The sequence below is a fragment of the Saccoglossus kowalevskii genome, chromosome 11 (assembly GCF_978046115.1).
Source record: "Saccoglossus kowalevskii chromosome 11, keSacKowa6.1, whole genome shotgun sequence".
NCBI classification, from domain to species: Eukaryota; Metazoa; Hemichordata; class Enteropneusta; family Harrimaniidae; genus Saccoglossus; species Saccoglossus kowalevskii.
Window position 1 is genome coordinate 7,991,124 of NC_140651.1, and position 27,359 is coordinate 8,018,482.

At 35.0% G+C, this 27,359-nt stretch overlaps 1 protein-coding gene across 3 annotated transcripts; it reads right to left on the reverse strand.

The window, feature by feature from the left end:
- Positions 1 to 12,955: 12,955 nt before the first annotated feature.
- LOC100378790 (terminal nucleotidyltransferase 5A-like) lies at positions 12,956 to 26,255 on the reverse strand. 3 transcript variants are annotated; one of them, XM_085505711.1, is made up of 3 exons: positions 26,051 to 26,255; positions 25,251 to 25,632; positions 12,956 to 17,926 (listed from the first exon to the last, which is right to left on the reverse strand). In XM_085505711.1, the coding sequence occupies exon 3, from the start codon at positions 17,897 to 17,899 to the stop codon at positions 16,703 to 16,705; it is 1,197 nt and encodes a 398-aa protein (XP_085361837.1). In that variant the 5' UTR covers positions 17,900 to 17,926; positions 25,251 to 25,632; positions 26,051 to 26,255; the 3' UTR covers positions 12,956 to 16,702. The 3 variants fall into 3 exon arrangements, with proteins under 3 accessions (XP_085361837.1, XP_077862121.1, XP_006825326.1); XM_078005995.2 differs by lacking the exon at positions 25,251 to 25,632; XM_006825263.3 differs by lacking the exons at positions 25,251 to 25,632; positions 26,051 to 26,255 and adding an exon at positions 18,135 to 18,456.
- Between the last annotated feature and the right edge of the window lie 1,104 nt (positions 26,256 to 27,359).

Below are 27,359 nucleotides of genomic sequence, written 5' to 3' on the forward strand. Positions count from 1 at the left end.
GTCCACATGTAGTACCTATATATGTAATATCAAAGCAATCAGACTTGTGGTTTTTAACAAGAAGTCGAAAATATCACTTTTTACCAAAAATGATAAAAATATTCACCAAAATTAGAGAATTAAAGATATCATTACAAAATGAACAAATCTGAGAGAGGTCCACATGTAGTACCTATATATGTAATATCAAAGCAATTGCACTTGCGGTTTTTAACAAGAAGTCGAAAATATCACTTTTTACCAAAAATGACAAAAATATTCACCAAAATTAGAGAATTGAAGATATCAACATGAAATGAACAAACCTAAGAGAGGTCTACCCAAGGTACATATACACCAAGTATCAAAGCATTCAGGCTTGTAGTTTTCAAGAAGAAGTCAAAAAAGTAAAACATTGACAGGGACGACGGACGACGGACAATCACTCATATGATAAGCTCCGCTCGACAAAGTCGACAGCGAAGCTAAAAATACCAATCAAAGAATAAAAACCTGCATTGTTGCTTCATCGACCTGAAAAAATGCTTTGATACAGTGTGGAGAACTGGTCTGCTATACAAATTACAAAGGAACAACATTAACGGCCATATATACAAGATAATCAAAAGCATGTTACAGCAACATTATTTTCCATGTAAAACTGAAAGACAAAATTACACCAACCTTCAAGACTGATAATGGAGTAAAGCAAGCATGCCCACTCAGTCCAACATTTTTTAGCATTTTTATTAATGACTTGGTCGAATTGTTAAATGTCACTGCAGTTGATCAGTCGGAACTTGACAACCAATCAATATCAAGCCTACTATTTGCCGACGATATTGTACTCACCTCAACATCGAAGACTGGTCTGCAGTCATCACTTGACAATCTTTATAAATACACCAATAAATGGGGACTGGAAGTGAACACGATGAAATCAAAAATTCTAATATTCTGAAAAAACAGCCACAAAACAGATGTATCATCATTCAGATATAGTGACACTACAATGGACAAAACTGACAAATTCACGTACCTGGGTTCAACTTTTAGCTCAAATGGCTCCTTAATCAACACCGTGGACAGACTCTCGGATAAAGCAGAGTATATGCTAGCAAACATTTACAAGAACAATACAAACAACATTAAGCTTAAGACAAAACTATTTGAAACAGTCCAACTGCCAATACTTCTCTATGCATCTGAAATTTGGGGAATAACAAAGACAAGTGGGACAAAACTGAAACTGAAAAAATCAACATAAAATACTGTAGACACATTCTAAATGTTAACAATAGAACAAGCACAATTGGTTGTAGACTTGAACTCGGGAGATTACCATTAATCTCAAAAATACAGCTACAATCTGTTAAATATTACCACAGGGAGCCCAGGAACTGTAATACGCAGTCTCTATGAGCGGGGGGATATCGGCTGGTATCTAGTGTAAGAAATAGACAAGGGATGAAGGCTCCAGCCAGCTCACATTTTGTAGTTTTCTTAATTTATTCTGCAGATATCGGTAAAATGTAGGTAAGGCTTTGGCGAAATTTGAAGGAGCAACTAATATTATTCAACCTGGTATTTTTTTTATATTTTATTTTTCATTCTTTTCGTCTGTTTTTTCGAGTTTAAAAAATGTGAGCTGGCTGGAGCCTTCATCCCTTGTCTATTCCTTATACTAGATACCAGCTGATTATAGTTCCTGGGCTCCCTGTTAAATATTACCAAAGTATTAGGAACAATGGTCCGATCAGTTACACATATCATGCAGTTAGGGAACTTGAACAACATTGTTATAAAGACTCATGGATTGAAGGCATACACAAAATTAGGGACATTTACAATATAAACCCTATTACCATATCAAAAAAGTCATTCTTAGAGAAAACTAAGAACCACTACGCAGATTCATAGATTAGTGATATTAATAGAACAGATTCTAAGCCCAGAACATACAGCCTCCTTAAAAATGATATCAGTACGTCACCATGTCTGCATTTATTACATAATAGAGAAGACATCAAAGTAATGTCACACTTAAGATTGAGCTGCCATAAACTTCAAATTGAAGTTGGCAGACATAAAAGGCCAAAAATACCAGCAGAAAAAAGAATCTGTAAAAAATGCACTTCATCAGAAATTGAAGATGAAATACATTTTGTAACAAGGTGTGATTTTTATAATACTGAAAGAGAAATACTTTATACAGAATTCACAAATGTACTCCCCACTTTTCAATCAGAAAACAATATAAAAAAATTCAAAACTATTATTAATACAAAAGAACATAAATTAATCAAGCATGTGACTAAATACTTAAAACTTTGTTTCAAGAAACATGACACATAGACATGTACTTATCATACATAATTGTATGTCACCACACTATCTCAGGCTAATTAGCCATTTTAAACTACATTTATCTTAATTTTCTTTAATTTTTAAATTTATTACATAACAGCCTAAAATGATTTGTTAACTTTCATTATGGTGTAATAAATGAAATTATTATTATTATACCGTATAATTGATTTCTATTTTTTTTTACATGTTGTTGATAGATAATTTTGTATTAATAACTACTACACATGTATATATAAATTTGAAAATATAAACTGACACACCTTTAGTAAATAGCCATATATTAACACATGTCTCTCTGTGTGTTCAAAATTAATATTGAACTGGGAGACAAGAAAAATGACAGGAAATTAACATAGTGAAATCAACAGGTTTATATTACTGCATGGTAATTAGTCTGGTCTGGTCTGGATACTCCTGTTGTAGCACATATTTTTAAAGCGAGAGGGTTGTCACCTGTGCATGCGCAGGAATTGAGTCCCAAGCAACGATGACAACACACACTAAAAACACTAAGGCTTATGGGTAGATGCTTGTTTGTAAACAATGACACGCTATGGCCATCTGATGTATGCGCAGGTGACGATTCCCCCGCTTTAACATAGACTTCCCCAACTTCCTCCACTCATGCCAACCTGTTGTCGATATGGTAACTAATGCATTGAGTGATGCGGTTTCTACCATCCTGACAAATTTAAATTTTAGTTTGCATAGATGTTATCTCCCTCGCCTTTCTGGTCTGTGTCACATGACCACACCATGGCTTTTTCCCCCTCCTCGTCATCAGTTGTAATCTTGTAATGTAAGAAATAGGTATTGAAATGCAAACACAAAATAACTACCGGGTAACTAGTTTATTTTGCTCCAGGTGATTGTTACTGAAATGTGAAATATGATATGAAACACCTGTCTACCAGAGGCATGTAGTGTAAGTCACGTTACAAATGATATTACAATGTAAGCCTTTTAATTTTTGTTTTCATGATTTTCACAATTTGATGATTTTGAAGAGACAAAATTAAGTCGTGGACAAATTTATTATTGCTACAAAATTTCACAATTTTCACAAAATTCATTAAGTTAAAGTGGTTTATAGTCTTACCATATATGCTAATGATAATTTTTTAGATAGGTTTTTAACATCATAATTTGAAAATGTTGAATCAATTATTTTTGTAATTTGACCTGCATCAATTTACAGTTAAATTTTAATTGACCTCCATTTGGATGTGTTTATTATATTATAGTGATCTAACTATTTCACAATATTATTTCTCTTTAAATATATATATTGCACAACTTTATCTTTTTCTGTAATCATATGAAAATTTGAATAAAAATGTAATGGATGCAAAAAATATATAACAGTAAAAAATATATATATTTCTGTTCAAAAAATAGTTCAATGACATGTGATCTGGTCAGAAACAATAGAGCACACACATATGGGATGTAACTGAAAATAAATCATTTTGTAGCATGGAAAACCTTATTGATACTAATTCAGGGCTGCGGATAACATGTGTGTACAAAAAAACAAAATAGTTTATTTTAGCTGGATTTAATTTTCACTGTAAAGACATTTAAACACATTGTATGGAGTTTATTTTCACTGATTTTTGATAAGTTGAAATGCAGGAAAAAAGGTATATTCCCTGGATTTCATTTTACTGATTCATAATAAATTCCAAGTAAAAATAATGTACTTTACGGTACTTTGCTCAAATACATGTAATAATTGAAATCATGTTCTTATTTGGGATCTAGATAAAAATACAATTAAGCTTGAGCAAAAAAAAGATAATTGAAGAGATATAGCAGAGAATTGAGGCAGCTGGTAAGTTTGTTTTAAAGCAGGGGAGTTGTCACCTGCGCATGCATCAGATGGCCATAGTGTGTCATTGTTTACAAATTAGTGTCTACCCATGAGCCTTTGCATGTTTAGTGTTGTTATCATCGCTTGGGACTCAATTCCCATGCATGCGCAGGTGACGACCCTCTCGCTTTAAAACTAGTAGTTTCACTTCTGAAAGTGAAGCACATGAAAATGTATTTACCGAGACTTATAAAACTGTGATTACCCGGTATCATTGTTTTCATGACGCTGATAAGATTTTCTATATCTGTTTCAAATAGAGGAGGTCCGACTAATAAAAGCTGTTTACAGTTTAATGTTCACATTTATTTCACATTTGTTTATATTTGCTTTAATTATGCATGGCTCCTGAAGTCACAGCCACTTCCATAAAATTAGCTTATGAATTCCATTAACCCTTTAAATGTCAGATTTTATACACACCTAAAATTCTGTGCAAAAATTTTCACATTTTGTAAAATTTTCACTCAATTTCATCTTCATTTTGGACCACACAGACAAGTTTGAATATTGCTTTTAGTTTTTGATCAAAAGGTTTGTCAAATTTTATTCACATTTCATGTGCAGAGAAGTAGACTACAAAATAATTTTGTAGATGGTGCATAAAGTTGAAAATGGCACTCAAAGGGTTAAATTGATCATGAAAATGAAAAAATTAAGAAAACAGATTTCAGTATTATTATCAATGAATGATGTATTAGTTACTCTTCTAGACGTAGAAATATGACAAGCAGCGTCATTATGAATAATTAACTGTTCATTGCTTAGCAACAGGTGCATAGATGTAACAAGTGTCCATGATGCCTCACTGGAATACAAAATACAGCTAGACTGTGTGAAATTATTTAACTGACAAAATGCCAATACTGCATATCACATGTTACAGGCGTGCATAGAAAACCAGTCAGCAACTTAGTTGGTGACGTTTTTGTGTTTGGAACAAGGCGACAGTGACAGTAAGCTCTTCGCTCAACTATTTAAATTAATGTTATGGAGCATCGACTAAATGTCTTTTTTCGGTTTTCCACCAAGAGCAAGAAATTTTGGAAGTTGAAAATCGAACTTTGCAAACAAACAGACAAACAGACAGACAGAGTTGAAATTTTGTTTCAGACCAATTTATCACTTTTCAAAATGGTTGAAAATAAAAAAAATACTCAACGCCACAAGACTATGGTTGTATATTGAGTATATTGTGATTATCCTATCAACAATTAATCTCACCCAAGAACCGCATAAGTCTCACAATGTCTCATTCAAAGGACGCTTGCAATGAAGATATAATGGAATCTGCTGTGAAATCATCTGTCGCCAGTAGATATAGATCATGAAATCATGTGTGATAAAAAGGTTTACATGTATATTATATTATAAATCTGTAATATCAAGTCGTTTTACTTGTGATTTTTGTATTTTGATTCATCGCATTGTGACTTGTCGAGATACAAATTTCACTCGTAAATACAACGTGATATCACAGGAATTGTAGGGTAATAATTTAACCTCTTAAAAATATCCAGTGATACAATATTAGGGATGTATCAATATTCCCACTGGCGAGACAACATGAGAAGTGAATACATTAATTTCTTAATACATTAAGCGTTCTTTGAATGAGACATTGTGAGACTTATGCGGTTCTTGGGTGAGATTAATTGTTGATAGGATAAAGAAAATTTGACAAAATATATAATTACAAAAAAAACAAAAAAAAAACCTACAAACAAAATGAAGACTTAAAACGAAGGCACATAAGAACTGTTAATTTGCACACATGCACAGGTATACCCCTGTAAATCTTTGTTCATTCTGAAAACTTTAAATGTAACATAATTTTTATGATTTGAGGAATCATATTAAAAGCTGAAATTTTACTGTGACTTAATTTGCATCTCAAGACAATCCTGGGAAAATGTTCATTGGTTCAAAAGATCACGCTCGCATGAAATTAAGCAATTTGAAATACCTTGCTTTTCTATGTCACTATATAGTCACTTTATAAAACACATATCTGGTTAATAAGTCAATGTAAAAGTACATATGACTGGCAGAATAACAGTTAATTAATTATTTGTGCTGGGGAAGTTTATATATCCCCTTTCGTATATAAATTATTCAGTATATAATAATGCAAATAATTTATGTAAGGACTATACCATATTTAGTTTCACTAAAGTTCCTTTTTTTCTGCTAACACATGCCTGTATATTAAATATGTTGTTTTATTAATTTCACTGAAATACTCAAATTATTGCAATTAATATCTTGTATTCAAGATGCCACGCATTAATATTTGTTATATATCAGACAAGACTGTTAATTTATGCGAGGTATTGTTAAATAGCAATAATGCAGTTGAGTCGAGGCATATATACAAGGCAGAATTTAGAACATCACAAAAAACAGTCAATGAACAGGCTGCTCTCTGATTGGTCTGACTGTTAGCTGTTAGGTTTGGGTTAGCCAATCAGACACAATCTTGTATTTAGCTTCACATCAACTACAGTTATGCACTTTGTGCTGGAAAAATGAATTAAAATGAAGGACATTGTGATATACATGGTATACAGATAGTTTGTGAGGAAATCTCCAATATAACCAATATAACCGACTACTGCATCTGCGCTGATTCACTTGAGTGATTATAATATAATGAGGTCAAATGACCATATATGGTCATCTAATATGTTAGTCAATTATCCAATTATAGCATTGGTACTTATAGTTTATCTGCAATAGTTAGATATTAGGATTATGCATATTAATGAGATCACATGGCCATATATGGTCATGTGACACATTTCTTGTCTAATGCTTTCATGATAGCTCTGGTTGCATGTTCGCGTCTGCAACAGTGTCTACATGTTACATGACCCCCCCCCATATTGACTATTTAACCCTAGAATGAAATTCCATTCAGTATAGAGTGCATACTCGAATTCAAATTTTTTACAAATTGGATGTTTATTATCCACAGATTTCAAATTTCAAAACTAATCAGAACAGAGGACTGTCCTCTATGTATCTAGAGATGCAGTTTACGTGACAGGTATTTTAATTAGTTAATTAGGAAATCAAGATGACCTCCCTTGTCCACAAAACTATATATTTTCGGAAAGCTTATTGTATGAATTTAAAAATTTTTATGGACACTGTAGTTTGAAATATGTACAAAAATGTGTTTTTTTGGTCAAAAGTGATTTAAAAACAAACAAACCATGCTTCTGTTTCTTGTCAAAATTGGTTTATTGGTACATCTGTTTACTATGAAGAAAGCGCCATCTTGAAAACTGTCTACCAGTTGTCAATTATTCAGGGGAGCAGCTCAAATTTCACTACTTCAAGTTTATGCATAAATTAACACCCAGGCTAGTTGGATGTACGACTGTTGTAACACTGTTCAACCAAAAACAATGCCCGACGGCCTTTTAAAGATAAACACATAGTCAATCATTTGTGAAAATTTCAAAACAAAAGGTCAAAGCGTCTAGGAGCTATTTTATTTTAAAGTTTTGGGATGTGAACTAAAAAGAAGCTGAGATAATTGCTAATTTGCATAACAATTCACTCAGTAAGAAGTTTGCTCATGCTCATAATTAAAATGGCTGTAACAGTTCCAAATTTAAATGTATTATCGTTTTGTAAAAAGTTAAATATAGTGCATAATATGGAGATCCCGTCATTACTTTTTTTCACCATATTTCCTTTTTATTATTTATGTACAGCCTTGCTAAATCTTGCTAAGCATTCAAAAGAGAGAATGTTTGCACCTGTTATCTATATTTTAAAATCGTTTTTTGAGTATGTTCCACTATTCACAATTCTACAAAATTTTAACAGTCTATAGCCAAGACTTTTTGGATAATAAAAAGCAAAAAAAAAAAATTTCACTTCCAAGTGCCCATGAACCTGCATCTCTACCTTAATTGAAACATGTTTGATAGTTCTAGAGAAACAAGAGAAGCTTAAAATTGGCCTAATTATGTGAAAATTAGGTTATTGCTATACACAGATCACAACCAAAATCTAATCAAGTCTGTGCATTATCATAGAACATCTATGTATCAAGTTTCATTAAAAATGTGATGATTAGTTATTATTAAGATATCAATAGAACAGATACAGACACACATATATATATATATATATACACATACATGTACGTACATACACACAGACACAGCAACTGCAAAGACTCCATTTTGTGCTTCACACACAGGAGTAAAAAATGTTCACAATCCCCCAAAACTATACACTAAAATTGTAAATAGGAAATAATTTTAAAATAGATAAACAAGGACAATAGCTAGAATGTGGTGCAATGTCAAACGCAGATAGATGCTGGTAGTTGGACATTATGTTTTTAGGAGTATTTTAGTTGAATAATACATCACGAAATGTGGGCCCTATTTGTAGGAATGGTAAAAGCCTCGCTAAATATTTTAAAATGTACTGGTACCAATTAATGGTGTCTATTTTTTTTTGTTTTTGTAATGATGGCAGGTGTTCTATCCCAGATTCAACTAAGATGTGGTTTTCCATATTTTTTTTTTAATGTGAAAAATTACCGCTGTGTCTGATAGCAGATAGAATCTTGACCAAAAGTTCATTTTTTTGTACTATATTTGCATGATATTATCACAAACATATGCTGCGTCACATGATACATTACCACAGTTTTTTTACTTATTTGGTACCAAAGTAATTTTAGCAGTTGAATACATGTAAATATGAATTAAGAAATATAAAAATAAACAATGAAAATAGAGCCTGTTTAAAGCGAACCTAAATGCGGCCTAAATTTATAGTTGTGCGTGTTTTGGACTGTATTTGGAATAAAATTGCAGTGGTTTAAATTTTTTTTAATTATAACTGTAGCTTGGAGAGGCATTGGAAGTGCTTGCAATTAAACGCCATGGAGGCCATTCATGGAGGGAGTAAATAACGAACGAACATATGTAACATCCGGGTAACTTTTCAAAGCTATGACGTTTTAGTATCTGATCACATTCGTATACGCTATTGTCCATAGCCATCCGTGCAGCCTGGCGTTGTGTACAACGAGCATAAACTCGCCTTTTTATATGCACAACGAGCTTTTTGAAACTTGGCTTAAAACCTTATGCGTTTGAACCACAATATTCCGACAGTGAGATGCCCAATTGCGTTGAAATAGACTGTGAACTAAGCGAGGATTCAGATCAGTCCAGTGTGAGTGACGCGTGTCTATCCCACGTCGACGATGCCCCTTGTTCGGATGGAAGTTGTATTTCAAATTATGAAGAAGTCGGTGGACAATCTGCTTGGTGTTCCTGTGGCAATTGTATCATTGATTTGCCACTGCAGCCCCGCGAGCGTCTGTGTTGCAGGATTATGGGAATCAATACAAACAGAAACATAGAGACATAGAGACATCACCATAGTGTCGCCTTTTTGATTAAATGTTACACTCGAAACTATCAAAAATAACATTTAGATCTCACACATGGGCAAGGACAGAACAGTGCCTTGATCAATTAAGGCATGCGCAGTGACGTTTCATGATAGGGCAGTAGTCATCGCGCCATGCATGCGCGAGATATATGGGTCTCGTATAAACAAAGATGGTGACTTTGGCTGTTGCGCAGATCATTGATATTGTATTTTTTATAGAATCCTGGGGAGTTAAATTACAATAAAATGGGGATGAAAAAACATTAAAAACAGGAAAACCTTGCATATATGCCTCGATATTAATATAGTGGTTTATTTGGATGGCAATAGAGGTTTTTTCATGTTATTTTCTCTATGTATGTATGTATTAAGGAGCAGATAATAAAATGTAGATTGGTGTTATAAAGGAGGTGATCAAGTGTTTGTATGTAACACGGGGCAGGTAATGTTCTAGTAGGACTACTAGTACATGTACAAGGACAGAAATACTTATAAGATTTTTTTTTTTTTAATGTTTTTCGTGCCCTGCGACAGTTCTGAATGTCACTGTTGTCTCTCCTGACTTTTTTTTGTATGTGCAAGTTGCAAGTGCTGACATATAGTGCATTTTTGCCACAGAAGTCATATTCATGTTTGGGACTATACACATGACAGGGATGTACAGCCATCTCTCTATCAAATGGCAATTTAATGCGTTATCCAGGCGTCAACCAGGCTCGGACGAACACAAGCACCTGCAGACCTTAACCAAGGTTCCCCCAAAGTCGCATTCATTAGTGAATGAATCTCGGCCAGTAGAATTGGCCTTCCCATTGAGTCTGTGGCACACTCACCCAGATACTTAAGACTTTACTATAAATACTAATATAGATATACTGGATTATTTTATTATGTGTGATGTATTAGAAAAATGCTATAATTATTGTATATTTGGTTAAAAGTAAATTGGATTCAATAGATTTCAACTTTGTAATGATGCAGTGAGAGGTAACTAACCAACTTGAAATATAACATTTTCCACAAACACATTTAGTGGTATTTTTTGAGATCCTAAACAGATTATTGGTATAGTTTCAGTTAAAAGCCCTAAAATTATTGACAGCAACATATATTTATGTTTTATTATTTATTTACGTATTATTATCTTTCATAAAAACAGAAATAGCTGACTTTGGCAGTCAGGATAGTAGCGTAATTCAGTACACATCAATAAATTGAAATATACCTTAAATCAGCAATAATATTATAAATGTTGTTCAGCTGTCTCTCTGTATTTAACTTGACAGCTGTATGGTTTGATCATTCATAATGAACAGAAAGCTGCACATTATAAGTATAGAGAGGGGGATCACTCACTCGCTCACTTAAAATAAAACATTTCTGAATGGAGCTGGATTTCTTGTGGAAAACAGTATGTTTCAGGAATGTATCTTTAAAGTTGTCATTTAAGTTCATTTCTACGGTTGTATTTGAATCTTAGGAATATTATGCAAATTTTGTGATGGTTAGAATTTGTACGTATTATAAGAAATATACAATAAATTTTAAGTTTTCAATGATTTTGTCTTCCCATCGGTTTGTTTGTGTGTGAATCCATTAGAAATTACTGTGGACTCCATGCGGTAATTGAAAACACAAACAAATACAGACAACTATGTCTTTCATTTCACACATGTTCATACCATTAAACATTTAAAATAATAACCAAAAGAACAAAATTAATGTACAATGAGGAAAAACTGAAAGCACCTAGCAAGTGTGAAATCACTCACAAAGCAGGGACGTGCACTGATAATAACAAAAGATTATAAAAACGTGTATGTGTATATTTCTGACACGTCGGGCGCCACTCAGGTATTGAATTTCAAACTTAGTGCCGTACTTATACTATAAATAAGCTGAACGTGCTAACCAATGACCAATAACAGTATACAATGACGCCAGTATCTTTTAAGGCAATATGCAATAAAATCTTACGTATTAATGCTGTTCATCTAAGCCCCTGCTCGTGAGTGATTTCCCACTCGCTACATACCGACATCCCTGGTTGTAGAACTTCATAGGAATAATGTCTAAAATGCAACTTTAATTAACCGCTACTAACAAACAATTAAGTTCCGGTAGATTGTATACTGGTATACACTGCTCCAATTAGTATAATACGAGTCGCCATAACAACCATCAACTGTAATACCATTAATTTTACAATCCGGTTCAATCTAATCCAATTAATTTGTCCTTTACTTAAACTAAAATGTTATCCTCGATCAAAAATCCTGATTTAAAAATGGTAGTGAAATAGGCTAATCATAAGAAAGCTTGCACCTGTCTTATTTCTCATAAAAACAAAAATAAAACTATACTTCAATAATATGTGAAAGGCAGTCACAATCTTGATAGAAGTATAGTATAATAAGGCTATTACGAGGATACCTCAAAGTATGCACAAAGACAGTACAGCACGAGTATCAACCGACACACAGCGGAGGCCGATGCAACAGCATACTGTCTTCGTACATACTTAGAGGTATTTTCATAATAACGTTATTATTATACATTTTTTTTCCTTCCAAGGATACATCATGGGAATGCCAAAAAGTTTAGTACAGAATAGCAAACTTCTTTGTGTGGGAGTCCGGTCAAACCCCAATGGCAGCCATATTTGTTTTTTATTATTAGAGGACGCTTACGTGTGTGATCATTCCATATTTAGAAATTGCATTTCCTTATATGGTAGGTCGAAAATACCACGTAAAATTCTACAAAATTATCTTTTGCCGTTACAGTGACAGAAGTATAATAATATTTGTTATCAACGTACAATCTTGTGATGCTTAAAGCCAGGGGTTGTACATGAACATTGTAAACAGCAGGCTATTTGAAAGGGAGCCACGCAACCGCAACGAACTTTAAAACATCAAGTGAAAGCCTTTTCCCTAGTGCACAAGAACATCACTCATAAATAATTTGTTTAGCTATCGAAAATGCATGACAATTGAGTTTCATCAACAAATACCAGCATGACCGTTTAGAGTCTGCAATTGTCTTGACCTTAAATACAAATTCTGAACCACCATACATACCTCAGATTTTCTGGGGGAATTGTTCAAACATTTGAAGACAGGCCAATTATCAGTTTTCTGAGCCAAATTATTCAAAACCAACTTGGAAGAAATTGATTTGAAGCAATGTGTTCTATGTGTTTGCAAAGCATCATGGGACAATTAACAAGGGAATCCAAAATTAAGCATTCTGGTATACCAAGCACTCATCTTTTACAAACAAATAACTACAAGCATGTTTAATAGAAAATAATTTATTGAGTACTCAAGACTCCAATGAAAGAAAAGAATCAAAAAAATGTATCTTGATTTAGCCCACACCCCCAATAAACATGAACCTTGTGGAAGTTTCCATTAGGCCATTCTGATATTGTAAACGAGGGTGCAGGCCAGACTCTAAAGACGATGAAAAAATAACAGTTTTGAATGCAGAAATGTACAGACAGGTAAAGTGGCGATAATGCCACGTCAAGAAACTAGAATGTTTTTTTTTTCTCTCTTCACCCTGCAATACTAACAGTTGTGGCAATATATGATATGATATGATATAACAGCTCAGGCACAGGATATCTGACAATTTGGTAATGTTTCCATGGAAACGGAATACTGGTTTTTAAATTGCCACAGCTGTTAGGTTGCACAGAACAAATGTATATAATCAAATATATATATATATAATATTTTTGTACTTTTTTTTTAGTCAAGTTTTGTCATTTTTATGTTTTGTACATATTTATACAGAATATAAGATATGAATTCATCTTAAATGCATCAACTTCTTCAAAGATAAATTGTATATTTTTTTTTAAGATATGAACAATTGTACAGAATGTATATACACACTATCTTCCACTCATGGTGCTAGTAATAGTACAACAAATTATGGAAGTCTGGATTTTTTTTCCCCTCACAATTTCGTCTTTCGACAACTTCTAATACCCCTCCCGAAAACCAAAAAAATGGCAGTTTCCTGTGTGTTTTTTTTAGCAGCGTACCCGCAAGCGACTTTTGGCATCAAGGTGACAGCAACCATTTATTTCATGTTGCATGTCCCGCCTCCCTCCTTTGTAATTGAATGTTAGACTATTTTGCAAAACAAAAGGTTTACAATTAAAAATGCAATAAAACTGCACAACATTTTAGTTGAACTGCAGAGCCTCACCCAGCTCAAAAAATTAGGATACTAACAAGATGAGGTAAACTCGTAAATTAACCCTTATCTGCTCAAGTCAATGTAAAAGTACAAGAGCTGGCAGAATAACGATTAATCTTGTACATTACCCTATTTGCTCTGTTAGTAGTGTATGCGATAACGGAAACGACTACACAGGCTTGTCAAAGGTCATAACAAATCATAATATTCAAATAATCCAGTATGCAATAACTGAAATGTTCGATTTATATCCACGTCTATTGCAGATGCGCTTCTAATAGAGCAAATACGGTAGCTATGGTACAAAGACCTACACACAGGTAGAATACAGCTTGTAACACAGACCTGTGACGTACATTAAAATACAGTTTCCTAAAGTGCCATTTCGTAAAGGCACATCTATATAAAGTATCATTACAGACAGATGTTGACAGTACTTCAAACGAGTCTTTTGTCAAATTGTTTGCTCATTGTTAACAATTGAAATATGACAAACTGGCATGATACAGACATCCACTTATATATAAAAAAAAAAATACCCCCATTTTAATAGCCCGATGATTTAAAAAGTAATTTTGACTTGCCCATATGTCAAAGTAACGTTTTTTAAAATATTAGACGATGTGGCAGTAATTTAGCATTACTAAATGCATGGGCAATCAAGATTGGAATTTGATGTCATACAATTAGGAAATTCCAAACCTAAATTTAAACATGTTCTAACCATACTTCACTATGATCATAAACATTTATAAATAATTTAGCTCACTAAAACACTCCGTCCCACTGACCCACCAAAAAAAATCCCAAATAAATTTCCAACACATGGAAATATACGAGTGTGATAAAGATCAATAGATTATGTAACCGAATTTGCATGCAGAAGAAACCTACATCTTTTATACACAATACAAGGTGATCTAACCCCCTTCTTTTTTTATTTATATTTTGGAAAGAGACAAACACCCAGCAACTAGTCAAGGCAACCAACTACAACCCAAACACATTTATAGATGCATGTTTTACCCAGTTTGTTATTAATCCATGTAAATACTAAACCAAAATTACCTTTTTGGCACCAACGCATTACAATATTTCATGTAACATGGTATGCATATAGCAACAGCAAGAAAGTAGCTGGTATTTTATAGCCACCCAGACATGGATTTTAAGGTGTCTAGGTGCTGTTTGCATATACATAGCATGAACATTATAAAAGTTGTGTTTACTTGAGACAACAAAGGTCATTTTGGCTTACTAGACTAATTAAAAATTATAAAATAAATTTGAGAAAAAAAACAGCACTGCTTTTTTTTTCTTTTACATTAATCAGTTTCAAAACAAATTTAAAACACTTGTCACATGACAAGGAATTGTCAAATGTGGAAATCTTTTGATCCGCCAATACAAGTAAGCAAATATTAAATTTTTTCAATTTAGAACTATATGTATCAGTAATTTGAGAAAATTGTCCAAAAACTTGTATTGATTTTGATGGGAACAAATTTGGCAGTGTAGGGCCAGTAAAAAAAAAATTGTAAATTACATTTCTATATTATAAATTGGAATTTATTTTCGCTGAAGGTATGAATCTGCAAAATACATGAAAATAACCGCCCTTCCCTCTTTTCATGGATTTGCTTGCAATTTACAACACAGGTGAAAAATAAATTACTGTTACATGAGAATATTAATTTTGAATCTGAAAATTTAAATTCCAAGTAAAATAAAGTAACCCAACAGTTAATCAAATTTCTGACCAAATACGTTTATATGTCTGATGTAGAAAATAATATTTCTATTAGAGAACATAAGCGAGTTTGAAAATATGTGAATTATGCACATCTCGATATACGAGGTCAACAAACATTTGTTAAACATGTGCAATTAATACAAATTGTCTGGAAAATAAAGTAGGTCATTTTGTTCTGTACAAAACCAACACCAAATTAACCTAGACAATATCTTGAAATGTATTTGCAAATATTTTTACATACACAGTGCCTCATTGAGTTTTGTATCCCATCTTTGGTATTGATTTTTTTCGTTTCTTTTTTAAGCATTACTAAAGTGCTAACAAAATCTTAACAAATTAACTGTTGAAATTGATTTACACATTAACATTAGGCAACTTTTGTACCAATAATGTATAATTAAGACATGATTGGCAACATTGTTATACTTCATGAATTAAATGTGTGTGAACAAAATAAAAATAAAAAAAAAAATTAAATTGTAACATTTAAACTTAGTTGTCAATTTTCCTACATGTGAAAGTTTCTAAATCATCACAGTACAATTAGATAAAATAAAATTCTGTTTTTAAATCATCCATGGCACATATGTAAATAAAAGCAGGTGGTGACACCATGTCTGTAGGAATCAGGAAGTAAATGGTAAATATGTAAAAGCGACTGTCATGACAGACTTGGTTGTGGCACAACGTTTAATCATAAAAAAAAACAGATATGATTTCAAACAGTCCGCGTTTCTGGCGGGTTAAAGTTTAAATCCGAAATGTGTACGAGTGTCCGTGATGCAACGACTGAATCCAATCGTCAGTGGGTACGAAGTCCTTCAGACTAGGTATCCTTACCAACAACCATTTTACCATGATTGACGTAACACGGCTTGGACAATAAAAGAAACAATGTTCGCAGGAATCCGCGCACACACATACTGTTTGAATAAACATCGCGTACAATATATCCAACAATTATTCTCTTGATCGGCGAATTATATAAACCGTAAGCCGGAGCAACCAGGCGCGATGTCGACGGCGGAGAAAACATCGTAAATATCAGCGAAATTGTGACGTCATGCCAGTGAACACTAAGCGCATGGAAGCCAGTTCGCACTAGGGTAAGGCGGTACGTAGTACGAGTTCACATTCTGTTGGTAGTAAATTTGTCCATTGTGATGAGGGTTGTGATACTGATTATGATGGAGCATTTGCTGATATGTATAATAATTTGGGTGAATGATCTGAGGAGTATACGAATTGTACGCAAAGTTGTTGTTGCATTGAGTTTGTTCCGCCAAGTGAGTGATCAACTTCAGAGTTTGTCGTCGTTCATGACCCATCAAACACACTGTACTTTCGTCCACCACGCCGCGCAGGGTCATCAGATAATTGTACTTGCTCGTCTCTTCGCCGATAAAATGGTTGGCGAGGTAACTTTCCAACTTTTGTTGCTGTTGCTGCAGGTCACTAAAATCAATGAAAAATCTCGAACACATATAACGTTCAAGCGATTTGATTCTATCGTGACTTGACGGATGGTAATCGCGGACAAGCAGGTTGCAGTACTTCAACAGACCGCCTCCGCGAATCTCCTCTGGATTACGGGTCGCAATCAACTTGTTGCGCAGATGATGCAGTGCTTCGTTAAAATCACCGAACACGCTCTCTCCGATGACGGTAGGATAAAAATTCGAGTTCATTGATACTTCAGAATATTCATAAAACAGGAGGAGCTTATCGAGCACAATCTGAAACGAGTCGACGCTAAATTCGAATTGCCGCCTCATCGAGTCCACGAATTTTAACTCTACGTTCTTACCTCTGTTGTTTGTCAGTGATATTAGACTCCATCGATCGTTATCGTTGCACACCTTAACCATTTTCTGTACGTACGCCTCTTTCAAAGTGCAGTGAGCCATTCTATCTTTACTCACTCCTTCGGGTAAGAAGTTCAGCAGGGAGTCCAATACGGCGTTTTTCACCTTTGAGAAAGTCTCCTCCGTCAAGTCGACACCAAAGATTAAATCGAGGTCGTTATACGTCTGATGCTCGGTGCTGAGTATGTAACTTGCAGCTCCTCCATTCAGTCGAACATCCCTCACTTCCACTCCTTCCTCTTTCAGGTTTTTTCGAACAATGTTAACCAGATCTTTCAAGTTAACTTCCAGAGTGGGGAAGTTTCCCCTTCCGTGTACGGGGACAGTATCTTGCAGCACACCGTCAAGGCGTTGGACTTGCTCGTAACTGAGCACTTGGAAGCGCTTAAGCGTATCGGTACTAGCCATGATGTAAGAAGAATTTAGCAGTCAGAGCTACAATGAAAGAAAAACGTCGAAGTTAGAACGAAGCTGGAAAATTAATGTCAGGATGCACTTGCTTGCGAAAGTCGCAAGTGACACAATCAACAGGGTCGAAAACTGCAGATTCTGCAAATTGAGCCCCATCACGGGGGCATGTCAAAAAATCCTCCGCTGACTAACATATTGCTTAATACCGGCGACGGTCTTGTTTCATACTTACTAGAGTGAATCGTCAGGAACAGTGAATAGAATATACTTTCAGATATAATAACACATACTGTCTTAAGAATATTCGATATATGAATTGGAAATACGAGTCGATGGGAACTATATTTATACACCACGGATGGTTCTAGAACTGAGTTGCGCAAAGCCATTGCAATTGTTCTCGACTGACTCGAGGTCGCGATTGGCTGATTGGTTAGAACGGGGGCGTTGTTGTTATGTGATGAATATGTTAATGATTGTGTTATCACTGAATTCATTCTGTCATGATTGACAGCGAACGTCGCTGGCTGCCTACTGTTGCTGTTCGTTTTGTCATACACCCTCCCGCCCAAAACAATTAGTATAGCGTTCTCCGCATTATTGCTCGAGTCATCGGCGTCTACTAGAGCGTATGGCAAAATATGTATATATTAAGCTGGTCAACATGACAACCACTGAGTCGCTCTGAGAATCGCATAGATAAACTAAGAAATATCTCAGTAATAGGTCGAGAAATAGAATAAAAAAAAGTAAAATAATTTCTACATATTTCTCTGGTCGCGTTTTTACGTCATTCATTAAATTAAATTCTATGTCGTTACAAAGTAATTTTAAGCTAAGTGACGTAAACAAAATAAATGTGTTCCCACACAAAATTATTATTTTTTAGGTTCAACACGTCACAGTGTAGCGCGCCTCCACACACGCTTAAATTAAAAAAAATGCGTTTATTTATTGGAACTATTTCGGAGTGTGACGTGTGTTGTTTACAGTTCATCAACGTCATACCCTTGAAGTACAACTCGTGTGACGTCATTCCGTTTTTTTTACTCACTACAGTCATGACGGAAATTTTACGCGTCATCATCCCCCTTAATATACATAACAGAACGGACATCGTGTAATTTCGCCCCCTGAGTATTCTGTTTATCGCCATATGGTACAGAAAAACATGCTTTTATGAGTGAAATTATTATTGTCTATATTATCATTAATAATATACGTATCACGCGGACTGCATTTTGTCCAGTAGTAAATATTATATATACATTACATCGAATGATTGGTTCATGGCTTATTTATGTTATCCCCTCACATACTATCCAAAATATGCACAACATGATGTCAATTAATATTTGTCTCGTTCGCTTATTTTGCTATTTCTCATCGTAAATGCCACCTCCATTTTGTCTTCTTACACTATGACAGTGTCACACCCGGCGGCGTCGTAGGGGAGCTTCAAAAATGCGAGTTACATATGAAATAATTCCGATGTAAATTACAGGTACTGTCGGAAGACATACTTTAGCATAAACCAACGTGAAAAGATAAACAGGTGTCGTCCACACTCATGAGTGCTGTCGTGGGATTATAACAATTATAATATTATTCATGGTTCTTTTGGTAGGAATAATATGCAAAATGCATGATTCTCACATTAACGCAAGTATAGTAGCGATGAAATTATGATAATATATTTTTTTGCAGTGACGTCATACTAGTGATGGCAGCCCACTCCACATACAAGCACATAAAAAGCATGATCCTATTTAGCTGCGTCGAAACATGTGTTTATGAATTGTGTTAATGGAATACGTTAGTTTTTATAGAAGAAGCATTTTCCCCGTGTGGCGGATGCCTGTTTATTAACACAGCTCGACTGGGACGGATTTGAATTCTCTGTCATTACGCATCGAATCTTACATCTGTCACTGTTAAAAAATAACACCAGTTGAATACATCGGCGAGGAAATATAAACTCAAATAACCTCAATCAGTGGTGACCCAATTATGGGAAGCGAATTAGCAAGATTAATTTAGCGAGAAAAACAAACAAATCCGAGATTTAAATAATGCGACCGGATTGGGGATTATTCTCGTATTCAACGAACTCACGTTTTTCGAAATTTGTCTACATATTCGTAAACTTCCATATTGTAGAGTTATTTTTTTTAAACCGACACGTGCACGTGGATAACAAATATTAATATTTTTCATAAACGTGCTGATGACGCAGGATGGAAATGTGACAACATTTTTTTTTATATAATACACAGGCGTGACCAACGCACGTGTTATTACCAGTGGCGTACTGATGATAATATTCAAATGTCCGGCACATATATAATCAGCCTGAGAGGGAACGTTCAGATCGCCATTAAATATACTATACGCCATCTTTTCATAATCTACATATATTAGCGACCGGATAAATAAATGAATGAATAAATAAATTTTCGAATCGCAGCCAGAATCGGAAAGGTACACTATAACGACACCTGTCTGTACAGTAGCTGATACCTCGGAGGTAGTACCAGTGGCAAACCTACAATAGCCGCTTTATAGCGTGTTGTAATTCGAATCACATACAAATAATGTCATTATAATGTGGCTATGACTGCATGGCTTGACACTGGTGAAGGGTATCCTCGGGGGCGGACATCCGGGCATTTTCTACCGCCTGGCAACCCTCGCAGTGAAAACAAAGACCAAAAACTCGCAGAAAACGGTACTTTGCGATGGTTGTTGAGAGTCCCCTGTACAGTGTAACAAGATTAGCCCTACGTGTGTAACATATATGAATTTGGTTGTTCAGGATTACTTCAAAGTTGAGTTTGTGTTGTTTTCTAGATTTTTTACCGGCTCCACCGGCGTTCCACAGCAGCGCGCACAACGCCCTTAGAAATACGTGGTACAATGATGCGCGTCTTAGCAACGTAGAACGTCTGTGACGTAGCTCCGCCCCCGAGGATAATTGAGACAATATATGTTCAAACGGGAACAAGACTTGATGAAAGTGAATTACTTTATTGGTAACAGATATCATTTTATTTATTTTTTACTTTGGATATCACTGACTGAAAACCGCATGTAAAATATGATATCAAGTGAGCTTGTCGACTTGTAATTTATGATCTTACATTTGTCAGACATATAAAAGAAATAGACGAGTCCAATGTGTGCATCATGGATGCGACCTTCCCTCCGTTCTTATCAAATAAATAGCGATATACGGTGTCTGACAATGTGATGTCAATAACCTATGTAAATGTAAATCGACTCAGCGTTGCTATGGAAACAGTAATTGGAGCGCTACTCAGAATGCAGAATATTGCTTCAGTGCAGCGCACGAGGATATGTTAACATATGTTTTGCTCACATACATAACAGTTGTGTGTCTCTCTAATTCGTGGAAACACACATAGTTGTGTTGAAGGTGACAATTCATTTAATAGTTAGTAATTTATAACCATGTGCATATATTTAGCAAATCTAAAGCCAAGATAACGGATAAACTTTAATCATAAAATCAAATGTCGGGAAACCTCATACATCAACGTCCTTTGTTAGCTCAATTGTTTGTTCATAGATCACCCGAGACATGGGACCTGCAAACTTATTACAAAAAAACATCCAGAATTTATTTTTGCTCGAGTTGAACAACTGTGTTCAGTTGTGCTATTTTCTACTGTATTTTCTGTTTAATTTGTTTAATTTTTCAAGCTTTTACTTTTTCAGACTGTCCCTCGACCTCTGTTTTTCGAGAGTGGAAAACGGGTAGATACTACCTCAAACATTCCTATACAGGTTATACGTCGAAATCTGTCCCGTGGTTATACCATAACGACGGTTTCAAATGGCGACGATATCTGCGTTAGAGAGCACCCACGCCACAGGCGATTATGGTACGGTTTACTTGAAATGATGTTGGGTTAATTATCGATGACAACCACAGTTCCTCTATTCTCTAAGGGACTGTCATGAGAACAAACATATGGTAGAATAAAACGGTCTGTACTTCGCCGATCTTGCGAGTTGTGTGTGGGCGAAGAGTGGACATGCAGTAATTTCCGCAGACTTATAAGCCTCCCACATAATACAATGCAATCTTTTAAAATAAATAATGTGCAAATAATGTGTACAATTGTTCGCGTTATTCCGCATCAGTCGTCGAGTGTGGGCGTCACAAATCGAAGTCATCACTTGTTTTCAATTGGGTGAAAAGGTGTACAATGTATTCCATCGGCGGGCGCCGCCAACGGCAACAAAGGTTTATTTTCACATTACACTCAACACAATAATAATTGCAATAATTTAGTATATATTGAGGGCGCTGTTTTAAGTAGTCGTCAGACACTTCAAGCATTTATAGTTCATGTGATCATTTTAATGATAATTTTAATAATTTAGGTTAGCTAGAATAACTGATTCGAATTGTCGCCATTATGTTAATATTTGATAACGCAATTCGCGAACAAATGTAAGTTATGCCAAGACATCGGGTTGATAAATAAATAAATAACAATGGCTGTTGTTAACACAATATCAATAAACGTTGACGTCAGTGTTACTTACAGTGTTTTCTTTCTTTTTTATTTGCTTATTTCCATTAAAGTGATTACAATACTTGATTTTCCACTGAGTAAGTGTCTGAATGGATGAATGAATGTCTCGGGTTTATATTTCCACACTCGCGACGTGTATTCGGGAATTTCCTATTTGCGCGGTTTTACCCTGTGTGACAACCTTTCGACAGAGGGCGCACTGTACTGTGATGTCAGGCAATGTCATGGCATGAAATACGTCTGCGTTTCCCTGTATATGTTAAAATGTAGCAGGTGCATTGTATTCATTCATGATTTGAGCATTTTTCAGGTTTAATCAACTTAAGTGAGAATGGTCACGTGAACTATTTACGGTATGTTTATTTTCAAATCACTGACCCACTTCGCTCAGTTATGGCAACGTTTTTAGCTTTACACTTTTTTTGTACTTTCTTTTTTTTTCTTGTACAGTGGACTAATGTATGCATCAAAATATGGAAACACTAGAGCAAGTAACATTAGCAACCATTATCCATTAAATAGTTCGTCTCAATTACTGGTAATTTTGTAACAACGTTATGATTTCAAATTATTCAAATTTATCCCGTAAAATCACACGTTTAAGCTTGATTTAGGTTCCTTAAAAATGTCTAGTTTGAAAAATGTTAATTTATATGTTTAAATTGAAAAAAAAACTTTCCTGCATTGCTACTGCTGGCGCCAATCTAACGGCTACCAATTCCAAGATACTATAGTTAATTGTTCAATCTAATACTGTCTCCGGATACGCACATCACACTTATTGCATATCAATTAAAACGAAGTTAAATGTAGTTAATACAAAATTCTCCCTCGTCTCATTAAATTATGTTAATTATATATTTTACAGACGATTCGTCACACCTTCACGTGCTTCAGTTTTATAAGACGGGAAAAGACGGGAATTTTGCGGATAGTGGACACATGTCTATTTCCTACCGCTGAATTAGTCACGCTTGGTTGCTGATGTAGCAAAACCGAGACGTGACGTCAGACACAAACGAGTTTGCGATCGCCTGTCATCACAGCCTCACTGCGTCAACGGACAAGGAAATGTACTTCGAAGTTGAGCTAATGGCACTGAGAATAACAAATACGTGTCACGTGATAGCGAGTAGGATTTATATACATGGATGTGGGTGACAATCGAGGATTGCGTAAAATGTAATTTTTTAACCAAATGTTCAAACTAAATATTTTAAAGTAACACGTTTTGTTTTCAAGCTTGATTAAAATAAAATAAGTTTTCACGTCGCGCGTCGAGTGGAGTGTTCTGATGGATTGATAATATAAGAACACGAAACAATAATAAAATTGGACACGGTTACTAAAACCGTGGATTGGATTTACAGATTATTTCGCAGAGTACCCACCCACAGAAATTTGAACTCACGTGATACTCGTCAACCAATGTTTGGACATCCCAGTAGTTGTTTTCTGTTAATGTGACGTTCGTCACATGTGTTTGGTCGTTGATGCTCCGTATAAAATGGTTATCACGCGTTGACGCCACGTGCGCAAATCCTAGACACCATGGCTATGTCTATATCGTACTTGAAAGTTCGTCTTGTGGACCAAAAGCGCATTATTTGTTAACAAAAACAACAACAACAACAACAACAACAATAACAACCAATCAGATCTAGTCAGAAACGATTCGAGTATATTTTTATTTTACTGTTGACTGCGTGTGTCAATGTTTTTTTTTCTTTACTAAGCGCCACAGTCGGCCCGCAGCACGTATAATTTCATGTAAAACAATGTAATATACATAATTATGTTGTACAAATCGCTGTGAGTCCCATATCGAGCAGGACACCGTGACGGCACAATCACTGTAACGATTTAAAAGTTAAATTGTTTAAAAGCTTACGCTTATTTTTTTTTTTCACTATGAGAAAAATATTTCAATTTTGGGGGGTTTTCAAGTTATTTTGACCCTATGAACTCAACACGTAAAACGAGCGAGATTGTTATCGACAGCGTTAATCGCCATTTGTCATTTGTTTTTCCTTTGTTACAAAAAAACAATCGATATTGTAGGAATTAGTCAGTCACAGCTGTCAGTGGAAATAATAACTTTTCGACAATAACAAAAATAATGTACTATTTTATTAAAAATAACCCACCCCCCGCGCATACACCACTTAACGAATTAAGTAGGTAAAATCCGAGTCAGTTAATTTTCATTATTTTAATTAATTAATTAATTGGTTAATTTTAATTATCCTCCAGTAGAGGGTCTATGTTTGAACACACGATTTTTAAGTTGTGCGTATAGTGAATATTATAGTACGAAGTGTTTTGGAACGTAGACAAGACAGTCGGATGTGTGCCATCTCTAAAATATGTTTGCAGCCATCTTCAGGCGAAACCAGTCGCTACAAACCTACATCTCCAATTGAATACATCTGTTAAAATTGAAATGTACACATGACGGGGTTTAATTGATTTAGTTTTTAATGACTCGGTGTTAGGTATTTAGTAATCTGGTGTCAGTACCTCACTCGGCATTGGAATTTTCCGTATTAATTATTTAATTGGTGAAAAAGATGACAGCATTTAACTGCCGTTTCTAAACATAAAACAAGAAAAGAAACGTACCAGAAAAAAATAATTAACAGTCGTGTAAACAAATGATGCCGCATATCCGTTATTTAGCCTCTTATCTAAATTAATCAATTAAAACATTTAGCCTACGAATAATAATGTAATGTAACATGCGTTGACATTCTTCGCCTCATTAATAAATAAATTATACTTACTTGAATTCTTTAGAACTCAAGTCTTCAAGAAATATCGGAGATGAATGTTGATTAGATTGGCATATGCTGTCGTAGGCGTACCTTATTCGCAAGACTAACGTTGTTACGTAGATACGTAGGTTGTGACAAAAATATAATTCGTACTGGGAAAATAAATTTAAATACGTCGACGATGATGAAAAATAAAACCAAATAACCAATATTCAATCGTATCTTCAACCTGCGATATTGACAATCCTTTTACGTTGGGATTTCACGTGCGTAGCACGCAGTTGAATATTAGATGTCTGTACAAGACGAAGCCGACTGATTTTATAAACAAACTGGAGTCGAGGCGATATGGTCGACGGAATGACCGTAATCTGTTACGTATTACATTGTCCTACACAGAGAAAAAAAATAGACAAATAAATGAGTTTCACAATTTCCTGAAATCTATCTGTTTTGTGTTCCGTGATTACACGACATCTATTTTTAGCGCCAACAACTGTTTCCCAATCATTCTTCCCTGTTTAGTTAGCAACATCTGTTACAAAACGCGATGGAAAACACCTAAATTGGTATAAACAGCAATCCCCGTGGTCAAACGTATGCGCTGTAATTTTCGTTGGAAATTCTAGTCTATTGGAATTCTTCGCGATTGAGCGAGATCGAGTGAAAATAATCTTTGTATAGCGTGTCAACGGTACGTTGACTGTGAGTATCTCGGAATGATATTGCATTTCTCACCTGTTAGATCCATACAAAAATGTACTCTCATTGAGGGTACCCATCATGACGAAAAGATAAACCACACTCACCGTTTTGTTGTGCTGCTTCCGTTACCGTGTGTAATGTTCAGTGTGCGAGTCAGCGGTTGCTTTCATAAACAGGTTCAGATGAAGTACCTCCCAATATTGCTATGATCGAAGCATAGCATTTTTCACATGCGTTATGTACTGATATCGTCTCTGTACTCTTTATTATTCTCCCTGAGATTGCTGGGATATGACGGGGTTACAGTGACGCGCGGTTGCCATGACAACCGCTGGCCGCCATGGCAACTCAGGCGTCAGCAGTGTATGCCCGCGAGATCCACCTATATGCCGTATAGCGATAAAACGCAATATGTTGCAACGGACAAACTGGAGGTTGATAATTCTGGCCATGCGCCATACTCGTCACGTGTTTTAGGGTTTACTAAACAAAACAAAAATACTATGAATCGAAATCGTCCTGAAAAAAAGATAATCTTAGCAACTTTTTCAGAAAGCACAGAATATGCGCGAATAATACGCATCATTGACAGCCAGCATAGTGAATTGATTTTATAATTTATACAAAATAAATTCCACCACACTGCTCGCTATATTGTAGCCATAGATATCACATTCGTTATCCAGCTTTCATTTTTTAAATATGAGACGCAGATTCATTACTTATAGTATGTATTCTCTAATTCCCAAGCATCAGCCGTTAGTACGTCATATTAGGTAACCAAACTATTGAAAGGGCGCCTCGGTATAATTTAGTCCATTATTTGAAAGGGTTATGATCCCAGAAACAGTAAACATTGAGCTGCTACTTTTTTTGTATGTAACATTTCTCAGACATTACAATGTTCGTTTTCTGTCCATTTCTATAATTGCGAAGACAGCGTCGTATAATATATTGAAAGTATCATTACTCTACCTCGTGGGACTCGGGGGATTCATACGTTTCAAGGTTCTCAGATAAGAAAAAAATACTCAAATATATTTAGAGTAATTTCATTGCAAGTCAATCAGTTCTGATTTGTTGGACATCACATTCCACGCCAACGTGTTTTTTGTTCTGTTTTTTTGGGGAGTTGTTTTGAATTCAGCTTGGAGCACCGACTTATCTAGTCACCTAGACAACCATCACTATACAAAATAAACTTCTTTTCTCCTTGCTGATATGGCAGATGAAGGGAAAGGTATATAAGGGGGAAATGTCTGTCCTGTTGTTGCTGTTGTTGTTGTTGTTGTTGCGGCGTTGATCCACGCGTTAAAGGGACACTTCCAGTTAAGCCTAATCTCACACCAAATTTACTTTCTGGATTAAAATTACAATGGATAACCAAAGATAGATTAACTTTCTAAATAACAT